Source organism: Gnatocerus cornutus, chromosome 1 (assembly GCF_029298725.1).
Source record: "Gnatocerus cornutus isolate USDA-ARS CGAHR chromosome 1, icGnaCorn1.1, whole genome shotgun sequence".
NCBI lineage: Eukaryota > Metazoa > Arthropoda > Insecta > Coleoptera > Tenebrionidae > Gnatocerus > Gnatocerus cornutus.
In genome coordinates this window covers 24317645-24329657 of record NC_142233.1, presented here as the reverse complement: position 1 = coordinate 24329657, position 12013 = coordinate 24317645, and the positions used below count along the sequence as shown (strand labels likewise).

At 33.7% G+C, this 12013-nt stretch overlaps 1 protein-coding gene across 1 annotated transcript; it reads left to right on the top strand.

Moving 5' to 3' along the window:
* Positions 1-4675: 4675 nt before the first annotated feature.
* LOC148180900 (hapless 2) lies at positions 4676-8568 on the top strand. The gene is made up of 3 exons (XM_088043697.1): positions 4676-5160; positions 5210-5562; positions 6884-8568. Exons 1-3 carry the CDS (start codon positions 4676-4678, stop codon positions 8566-8568), a joined length of 2523 nt encoding a protein of 840 aa, XP_087899823.1.
* Positions 8569-12013: the final 3445 nt, after the last annotated feature.

Genomic DNA, 12013 nt, shown 5'->3' with positions numbered 1-12013 from the left:
CGTGTGAAGCGATCCTTATTGACTGTAAGTACATGTCGGAACGGATTAGGGCGCATGTATACGAACTATTAGCGCTTCAACCCTTAATAAGGGCAACCGAGGCTGCTGCGCCGCGGCTATATCTACTTACTTATCTGATATTGATTGTATTTTTATGGTACTATAAAGATGCTTTAGTAGTTTAATTTTATGTTGCCGAGATTGCTTGATTTAAAATGTAATTTTACCAGTACAATTCTGCTTCGGCACAAAACCGGAAATAAAATTTTACGGCGTGAGGGAGGAAATCGAACCGATTAATTTGTTTTCAACGAAATTATGAACAAAATCCTCCCAACTCTCACCAACGGATTAACTTGATCAAGTGGAATTTATATCCTTCGAATTAAACTTAATCTACAATTGGGAAATATTTCCATGCAAACAAATTAATTAGGATAACAATACTGTTAATAACTGCAAATAAAAAGTTTGACAATTTTGTTTTGTCATTTTCAATATTTGAATTTTGATGTAACAAAATAATTGTAAGTAAATTAAAACACTTGAATAACTAAAGACGAATTTTATCCACAAAAAATTAATTTCGCAATATTTTTGAGTGGGTAGAATTTGTTTATTCACGTGTATCACACATTTTTTTTTCAATTTCGTAGGATTAAAAATAAATTTGCTTAGGTACTTTTTTTCGAAAACTAATTTTGATTTTTCTGGCAATAAATTGGATACTGCAACTAACTGTTGTTTCGTTCAGAATATCTTGATATTTCTTTGGTCATTTATCATTTCAAACACACTTTCAGACTCAAATAAATTGGCAAATTGCAGAATTTGTGTAAAGTGTCATCTATAAGTGTCATCTATTTTACAATCAAGCCATTCAATAGTACCTAGAGCGAATTAAATTTTTTATTTCTTTATTTGCGTTGTCAATAGCAGAGTGAATAAAGTTTTATTGTCAACATTTTATTTATTATTTTGTTTAAAATAGTGTTTTACTAATGAAATTTGCATTTCAGAATCAGAAAAATATTATTTTTAGCTCAAATTCATCTACTGTTTTACCGGCGGTTCTGCGATTTAGTAAAACATGTGTTAGAGTTTGATAAGGAGTGAATTTTAATTAAAATGACAGTCTTGTTGAGCATAGTGTTAAATAGATCTCCAAATTCAGGTAAAATATTCAGCGATTCAGACTACCCAGCCCAAGTTTCTCTCCAAAAATCCTTTTTAGGGACCGAAGAGGTCGATAACTCTTCAGAGCAATAAAATATTGCAATTGTAAATTATATTGGGGTTTGGGTAGGGTTTACTATCCTATTAGTTATGGTCAAATATTGCCAATTTTCATTCTTTTCGCAGCAATAGAAAAATATCAAAATGATTTTTAACCTTGAAGTACGGAAGCGGCAAAGAGTAAAAGAACAATTTTTGAATATTAAGTGAAGCGGAATGGGTAGTAGTTGCTTTTCTCTTGTCTCTGGGTTGTGGCACAAACAGAATGATTTCAAATGCGGAAAGTTACGTCGACAATGTCACTTTGATGGGCATTGATAAGACGCAACTTTGATTTGCATTGACCTGAGTAAACCTAAAATTAATCCGTTATTAGAAAATTAGGAGCCGGTTTACACAATAATTTAATTAAAATTATATTAATCTCGCAACTAATTTGACAATTTCTTAACATTTGATTGGCGGAAAAACGATCACACGTTATTTTAACACGATGTTAAGTATTTAATCGAAATTAAAGATTTTAACCTACCTTTGTAAACCGGCCTTGATGTTCTAGAAAATAACAAACACCTGTTTTAAACTCGGTTTTCCCAAAGTAATTACATACTTTAAGTACAAAATCCTTTGCGGTTCACTTGGTTATCAGACTAATGATGAAAAGGGATCAGCGGTGTTCTTTGAAAGTATGGAAACAAGAATAAACATGATAAATAGAATAATAAATAGCTTTACCATCAGTAAGGGTGAAATTTTGACTTTTGAAAATTTTGATTCGTATCAATAAAGGTGAATATCGTTTTCTACGTTCTATCAATTTGATTGCATTTAGCTATGTTTAAAAAATATGCTTTTAAATTCTTTCTGGCAGAGTGATGGAATTGTACAAAAAATGCCTTTGCAAGATTGAAACAAGAACTGTCAATACATTGGGCATAGTCGTTTTTATAGATTTTCTAATAATATTTTGTTGACCATTCGGGGCTCGGAAAAAAATTAAAGATCTGACTGAAAACATATAAAGTCCAGCTCATTGCTATCAGTCCACTCTCCTGTGTTTTACTAAAGTTCTTGGGTGTAAATCCGGCTTTCAATTGTTTAGTGAGAAAATTAGGGGAAAATTGAATTACGATTTTTAAGGTTAACTTGTAGTCAAAGTTGAGTGTATTAATCAATATTTAATTAAAAATTTGCTGCAAAAGAAAGATTTCAATAGAAATTTAACAAGTTATGGCAATCTTGCGCCAGACGATTAGGTTTTGCGCATGCCACAGTAAGATCAAGGTCAAACGCTAGTGCTACCAACTATTATTGATAAAAATCGCTAGGGCCTGCGCCCAACTTAACTTTTTAATGGACCGATAGTAATGAGCTCTGATATAGTATCATCGCGCTCAAAAAAATCTAAGACAGTGAAATTTTAGTTGATTAATGTCGGTTTTAAGTCGTGTGGTAACTTTTTTATTTGTCAAAATGACAGGTCGGAAATCTTGCCATAATGGAATGCAAAAATCAGTTACAGCAAGCTATTTCTGACATGGACATAACTATGGTTAGATGAGAAAGAAGCAAATGTTGACAAAACGGCTGTATTCTTGTCTCGAGAAAGAATTTTTTATCAATTTCAAATCTGACGGATGTGTCACAGTGACATTCCGGAAGACAGGTTCAGCCTCCAATAATAGTGTCAACATGAACATTTTAGTTTTGGAGGTGTTGAGAAGAACATACTGTCTTGGTTTTTTATCGCGATGGTATAGTTCGTACAGTGAGAGTTTGAATGACAGAAAAGTCACTAAATCTACGCAATAAAAAGTGTACCATACGCGCGAAATTTAAAGTAACAAAATAACTTCAATTACTGACAACCCTGTCAACCCACTTCGCATAGGAATTTAGTGTTTTTAGTGAATTTTGTAGCATAATTTGCTACCAACCTATATGTCAACTGTCGAAATCTCCCAATCTCTCACCGGATATACAAGGTGTTTATAAATGTTTCTAGCATCAAGGGTGGCTCTGGAATTCCTGTCGTACACTATTTTGCCGCTTTGTTTTCATACTGAATATAACTATCTTGAAAATTATGAATAATGTTATTTACGGCAATGACGATTCGGTTACAGTTTTGTGTGAAAGTTTTTGATTTTCAGGTTTCAAACCACAACTAGAACAGTTTATTTCTCAAAACTTACTTTGCTCCATGTTTGAGGTTAACTGCAAATGTCAGTTGAAAAATCGAAACCCACATTTGTAATGAGCGGCAAATTTCTTTGACATTTCATAGCCACCCTTGATGCTAGAAACATTTATAAACACCTTGTACTATATGTAATTTGCTTATGTTATGACAAAAACGAGAGTGACAAACATCTGTCTTAAAACTAAATATTTCGTCTTAATAATAAATCATTAGACGAAATTATGAAACCATTTAAATTGTCCTACCCAAACGCCACAAGAAGGAATAATAATTTACTGTCATGTCAGGTGCGATATGTGTGACATTTTGTTCTTAAATTTTACAAATATCAGCGTGATTACTTACTTTTTTATGTTCTTCCACTGCATCAAAAAGCGCAACAGGAAAAATTTTTATTCGAGATTTCAATTACTAAATTCCTTTTTTTTAAAAAAAAACACTGCAATCTTCCCATGTATTATAACCGGCAACGTTGCCTAGGGAGATTTTTGGTGAGAAAATAATTGTCAAATTTTTGACATTTTTAAAAATTACGCAGTGTTTTCGTTAAAAACGTTTCTTTTACACCCTGTTGGATTGCAAATCAAAGGATTAAATAGTGAAAAGACACGGCACAGCCTGAAAGGCTGTTTTGTGTAATCAAATTGTCAATTAGGCAACTAACCTATTTGATTTTATCATCAAAAAGTCACCATTGACGACGTTACCGGTTGTAAAGTGCTGGGAGAGTGCAGTGTTGGTAGTTTAAAAAAAAAACGGACTTTACCTTCCAAACACTTCTATTACAGTTTAGTTAAATATGACAATAATTTTTAATTTTCAAGGGTTAAAATATTACCTGCCTTTAAGTGCATTAATGTACAGATCAGACAGATTAGTGACGACAGAAATTTATATTGCCTTCTGTTGTAGAGTCATTACTTCGGAGATAGTTTAAGAAGAGTTTATTTAGTTGTAGGTGGAACCAATCCTCCTTAAACCTCACACAACAATGAGCTAAAGTCGCCGGTCCTTTGAAGAAAATGTACCGACGGTACTTACGGCAATAATCACGTCGCCAATTGCCAATAGTTCAAGCGGATTTAGATAATCCACTCTAAAGAGTAAAGTTCCCACAACGCAGTTTCATGGAACTATTTTGAATTTCACCGAAAGTGAAATTTAAAGTAACAAAAGTGTAATTATTAAATGTCAGGTAAAAGTCAACTTGACTGACTTTACTACTTTTTACAACAAATGTATTTATATTTTATTGTTCTACTTGTCTCACTGTTTGAATCAACGAGAGCTGTTCATCGCGTCAGCGAGAACTTGCGTAAAAAATTAGACGCCGAAGAACGCAACGCTTTATGCTGTCGTTACAACTTGAGATGTTGCCGACAGATTGAGAAAACAGTCGCTTTCGAGTTAAAAGCAGTCATCACTGACTGTCCTAATCTCCAATGTTCAAATTGGACTACTTCCAGCATTGTGGTGCACCACAACAAAACCGTCGTTGAAAAATTAACAGAATGTAGGCAAAAGCTGCTTCTCACTATCAAAATGATCAGAAGTGGTCTTCCTAGTAGTAACAGTCAGTACGTAATTGTTGACCATATTACTGATGCTGCTACTTTAAAAAAAGTGAGAATACTGAACCCATACGCTGTCAGAATACGACAAAATCCAGTGTTGCAAGTTTATGGTTTAAAATTTGAAAAGACAGTGAACGCGGAAGCAAGGTATACTCACCTCTTTTAGTTTTATCACGCCATAACTGACATTTTTCAGAGAACGTATTATTAACAAGCAAGATAGAAACTACCGTGGCTGTAATACGGCTTTAGAAAACCCAACGTGTGGTGTTGTTCAACATGAAGGCAAAGCCGTACCATACAGTACTGGATTTTGTTGTTCATGCAATCCTGAAAAAAATCGCTTGATGGAAGAGCAAGGAAAGCAAGTTCAATGGCCCTTGGATGTTGATGTACCTGAGTACCATAAAAATCATCCCGATGGAAATGATTATGAACATTATAAACATTATGGATTTACAGGACAAGATGGTAAAATGGTTTATGGACGGTCTCAAAAGCGTGCCGACAAAAGTGTGAATTACCAACAATTTACTGAGTTAAAGGATGGTAAATATGGGTAATTTCTTTGAGCAACAAACTTTGGTTTTACAACTCAGGAAGGGTAAAGTGGAAAAATAATCGTCTTGAATTCATCAAAGCTTTTTTCATGGTACTTGTCAAGAAACATTTTTTTTACAGTTTGAATGCTGATTACGTAATATTTCTAATAACACTGCGTGACAAGGTTTTGGTACCCTCAAAACTGTTAGGTGCAATAAGTAGCCCACATTTTTATAAGATTAATGCCGTTTACCGCAAATCTCTATCACGTCGCGTTTAGAAGTTATGGGAATGTCTTTTTAAGAATATCAATTTTAAAATTTAATTTTAAATTAAGTAGGTTATAATTAGCCTATTGTGAGCATTAATCCTTTTTGTTTTCAAAATAAAAATCATTACACAGCTCAAGTACTATCGTATTCATATAAAAATAGGACAGCAAAATGTCATAATTATGTCATTTAAAAAAAAAATTAGTGGTGTAAATATTTCAACGTACTTAACATGTCAAACAAATTTGAATGGGTGTACCAGCATCTCTGTAACTTGAAGCGAAAACTATTAGCTAGCTTAATAAGGAAGAAAATTTATACCAGTACCTAAGTAAGACGTAACAATCTTCAATTTACGATCTTTTTTTTTCTAGTATTGGTGGGACCAACGATAAAAGCCAAAAATTGTTTTTGAGCCTTTTTTATGAAACATGCAGATGACCAAATTTAAGGTTCTAAATTAAGAGGCACAGTAAGAACACACTAGTTTAAGATTCAACCAAGGTTTTACTCTCACTGACATTTTGCACTAAAACCTCTTTTATACCTTATAGGAAAACAAGTTTTAATGTATTGAAAACTTAAAGCTAATAATAAAAAAACTAGATGTGCGTTGTCTTGATTAATATTGGAAATTCTTGTAGAACCTGTTCCCCGTTTGCGAATTATTAGTTGTCCTAGTTTTTTATGAACACGATGGTACAATAGATTTTTATAATTTTTTTTTAATTCTTGTTTTTTCTGATATATTTTGAATCTTTAGGACCATTACGTTAATATCTTAAATAAATCTGGAAAAACAAGCTCTTTTGTATGTTTTTTAACTATTTTTCAAAGTGACATAACAAGAAAACAGTACGTGATAAGTTTTTGACATGAAGATATTGTTTGGCACTTTGTTTAGATCACAAAACATTAACTTTCCAGAAAGGTACTCAAAATTAATTTGAATTTGTCGCGCAGTGTAATTATAAAACAAGCCACTTTACCTAATTGTATTGTTCCAAACAGTCCTAAAAACACCTTATTAAGGGCGTCTCTTTTTCCTCATTTAGGCAAAATCCGCCAACGCCGCGGCGGCCAAAGCTGCGACGACGTAGAATTTGACAATCTCCCTGAATCTTTCCACGAAAGCACCCACTGCCTCACCTTCTCAAATCTTTGGTACTCCATCTATACTCTCAACAAACCCAAAGTAGTCCACCGGCTCCGTATTCAGATCTTCCAAAAATACGAAGACTGTCACGGCAAGACACATTGGATGGATCTAACTCAAGGAAAAGTGGTAGAAATAGGTACCCATCAATGCACCTACGTCGATAAAGACTTCATTGCAAAGTACAGTTCCAAAAACCTAGACGAGAACGATTCTCCTCTCGATTATCAAAACTTCAAGATGATCATTCCCGAGAAACGTGTTGTCGATCCTGATCAGTTTATGATGTTACCTAAGAAATTGGTAACGGAAGACGGCAAATCGTGTGATACTCCTGGCGTAGGGTACGAAGCGTTTTACAAGCAGAAAAAACGATGTTCGTCTCCTCCGGGATCATGTTTAAACAACCAACCTCGGCAGTTGTATGAGAGTGATATTCAAGCGGAGCAAGAAGGAAGGCCAGGGAACTACTTTGTGAAGTATTTTGGAACTTTGGCGGAGGATCCCGTTGGATATAACGCTGCAGGTCAAGTGCAGTACCTCAAGATGGTCCATACAAAAACGTATGTCAATAACTTGTATATTGAACTGAACGCCGATTTGGTGACGCTGCTCAAACCAAACGCCTTCGCCACCATTACGGAAGTGTACACCGATGCTACCAACCCCTACAAGACTCAGATAGTAGTAAAAGTCACCAACTCTGGACTTTTGTATGGAGTTTTCTATGTTCGTTTAACCGGATGTCCTCTGAGTGTACCGGCGAGCTTCAACAACATTGCGTCTAAATCAGTTGTCATATCACCGCAGCACCAACACATCTTTAATCTCTTTATAGAGTACCACCTACCAGTCAAAGAACTCTTCTGCTCTATTCATGTTCACAACATCAATCAAGAACTGGTAGCAGTGCGTCATGTTCGTGTTCGATCTTACGACCGTTGTATCTGCATTTGGCACTGCGAATGTGCTTGTTACGTCGCTGATAAAGGACTTAAATGTATCCCTATGAGTCTTGATGATTACCACGCTGCTGGTTTCCAAGGAGGACTCTCCACACCAGCTTCCCTTATTGAATCGTCGTACTTGGACGAGATGTACGCGATGCTCTTCAACATGATCATCTTCGTGGTGTTAACACTGTTAGCAATGGGACTAGTGAAAGCCCTTTTGGGACTATGCTCGCAAGAAATTTCCATGTGGGGGTTAGCTACGATATTGGGAATCGAAAAACCAGACATCCTCTGCGACAATAAAGAATGTGAGTTTAGAACAGACATTGGTATTTCAGTTGCTGGACAATTTTGCATGAATGTCTTGTTTTTCTTCTTGTATCCAATGGCGTTGTTTAACATTTGTATAAGGAAATTGTGCTTTTCGACTTACACAATGGAAGATGATGCTCGTAGCACCGAAGAAAAGTGGATTAATTATGAAAGTTGTGAAGACGTTTGTGCAAAGAGCACTCGCAGTACTGTGGCAACAGAGAAGAGTGGAATTTCTTTAAACTATACACCTAGTGAAAGATCTGGAGAAACTGACGGAAAGTATGAAGATAAAACGGACGACAAAAGTGAAATGTAAAAAATTGTGCTAATTACATAATTGATATAACTATAAAATTACGTTTCATATTATAGGTAACTTAAATCATAATAATTTCGAATAAATTTTTAATATCATGTTAAAACGACATGTTTTTCCGCCAATCAAATGTGAGTAATTGACAAATTAGTTGTGGGATTAACTTAATTTCAATTAATTATTGTGTAAACCGTCCTTTAGTCTCAATAAGTTTTAGGTTTTTTTGGTATAAATAAATATGAAAACTCACAAAATAAATACACATAAAAAACAAATACTAAGAGCTGATTTAGACATTATTTTAATTGAAATAAAATTAACCTCGCAACTAATTTGACGATTGCTGACATTTGATTTGCGGAACATTAAGTTGACATGATGTTAAATATTTAATTGAAATTAAGGATTTAATTAAAATTCCGAAAACCGCTCCTAAAAATCAAGGCGAGTGCCAAGAAATTTTTCTTATGGAGAATCCCATGTAAAGTATCGTCTAAATATTTCGCTTATTTTTTGATGTATCAGTTTCGTTCTTATTCTCAACTGCTTGTATTCACATTTTCTTCTAAAACTAAGTATTAAACATTGGAAAAAACATTTAATTTAAAAGTTAAATGACTTGAAAATTTGATAAATTAGGGGTAGTTTTACGAATAGAAGTTTATGTCCGATTTTTGTGAATTTTTAAACTTAGAATTAGTAGAGAATACTTTCAAAATCACTTTCCCGCTTAATTTAAATCGATATCATTAAAATTGGTCTAGTTATGAGAGAGATAAACTAGAAAATTTTCAATCGAAGCTCTGAACTTTGCAGATAATTTACGACTAGGCTGATTTATAAGCGTACCCTCATTTGCGGTTTCTTGACCAGCTTTGGAAGTTGTAAATCAAGGGATTTCTTCTAAAATTTTTACCTGCTTGTTTCGCACAGAAGATAATAAAATGGTTACAATTTAAGAGCGTTATTAAAAGTGCTAATAAATACAAGCACAAGGAAGTTTCATAATGCTTGATGTATGAAATTATAGAAACAAGTATGTAGTATGAACATTCATTCAATTTATAGTCATGTTTTCAACTAAAGTATTTCAATGACACACGAATTAATTTCTCGACTATTTCACGGTGTTGGACGTAAAATTTAGAAAATGAAATTTAATAAAATAGTAATTTATTATAATTTTTCTTATTACATATTTTTATTATTTATGTTTATTTTTTTCTTATTTCACTAGAATTTAAAAGTTCATCAATGAATGAAAAATGTTGAACGAAACAAAATTGTTTTGGATGGTATGACTCTATGGAAACCTGACCGGATGCAATTTACCTGATGTTTGCAATATTGGATTAGGGGTTATCTAAGAAGATGACCGGGGTTGACTAGGTAATGCCAATTTCTTTCATTTTGCCGCCGGCCGGTTCAACTTTTACTGAAAAACCCATTAAATCTTGTTCCTTTGAGAACAATATAAATTTTTGGGAGCCACACCTGACGGTCATTTTGAGGAAGACGGAATTATCGAAATAAAATGCCCGTATAAAGCTTTTAATTCAAACTTTAAAGATGCAATGGAGAATAAAAAGGTTGACTTCTGGTAACTAGAAAAAAATGAAACATACATTGTAAATTCAAATCATAATTGGTATTACCAAATCCAAGGGCAGTTAAGAATAACACGAAAAAAATGTGTATTCTGGGTGTTTGGTTTGGACAAGAAAGGTGATATGAAATATGAATATATTTGAAAAGACACAACTTTTTGGAAAAAAAATGGAACCAAAATTGATTAAGTTTTATTTTGATCACATGTTGGCTGGAATTAATTGACTCTAGGAAACAAAGATTGTCTATTCCGATCCGCCGTCATTGAGTTTGTATTACCTATGTATTAGTTAATTGTCAATATATTGTAAATACTTACTAACATGTACATATACACATTATTATACTATCTATTTTGTATCTTCATACCAAATAACGTATCTATTTGAAAATAAATAAAATTAAACATAAAACAGATAAGTTTAGTTTTTTTTAGAAAATTTCTGTTTGGCATATATTAAATAATACTTTAATCTATTTATTATTTGACTAGTTAAATTATTTTTTGAACAACGTACTAATATACTTACAATTTTAAAATAAAATTTTTTGATTCATATTATTTTACCCATGAAAAAGTATTTCTACCAGACAGAGGCAAAATATGCATTTATCATTTTACAATCACTTTACGATAGCACAGTGAGGGGTGTTGTAAACAGAGGTACCGCTTGACAACCTTCCCGATGTGACAGCTCACCTCGAATTCTGACCAGCGACGAGTTTTGGCACTCGCCTTCAATTTGGAAATTCAAAATCTTAGAACACGAAATAAGTATGACTTAAACACTAAGTTTAAGGAACCTCAAAAATAAATAAATCTTGTAGATGTAGAATGTAAAGAACTTTAATTAACTAATTTTGCAGCGATGAATTAATTTTTAAAAATAGTTGTATAGTCGAAGTCTATTACTGTTATTAGGAACTAGAAAATTAATGAGCAAGCGACGGCGAGCTAAATTAAAACGTAAGTGTTTGTTCGACATATAAACCATGTAGAATTAGTTTGGTTCCTCTGAGATTATTGTAGAATGCCCACTAAATTTGACCCAACATGGAGATAATGTGTTTATTTGAATCATTTAGTTTAATTCGTACAACGGAAATTGAGTAACATGCACTTTCATAAAATTTTAGCTTGAGTAAGTGTCCGTGCATCAAAACTTCTTCTTTTATTAGCAACCTAAAATGAAACCTATGTAAATCTTCATGTTTTGGTCCACAGTAACAGCAATTAGAAAAAAGCTTTTAACCGCAGCGTAAAATCATCCATTAGGAGTCATCTCAGACAAAGGAGCAGATTTACAGATATAATCCGAACCCAAACATGAGCTTAATGGCGTTAATTAGAGTGTGTGATTCATTTAAATGGTTATTATTAAAACAAACACTCGACAATTCTCAGTCTCAATTCGGAAATGAAATTCTTATTTGGCAATGATGGCCGCAGTTCTGTTCTCTTGTTTTCATTCTGTCGTTTATTCCCGTTTCATTGGGCCCCAGGACTCGGCAGGATACTGAATGGCGGTGATGTCAGGAGTTTGGGTCGATAAGAGCACATCTTACACTGGAGAATTCGCAAAGAAGCGAATTTTAGACCGTGCAGGACGGAAATGACATTTTGTAATGCCAGGATGGGATGAAAAATGGCGGAAGTTATTTCTTAATGGATCCATTAAAAATATTTATCTGGAGTGGAAAGGAAATGAGTGTGGACAGAGGCGGCGCGGCGCGTGGGAGGGGAGAGCATAAAGAAAGCGTTGTAAATGTTGGCATAATTATTACCTACTTCAACATACCTATTAACATTATTAACAATAACAAAAAATGCTTGTGA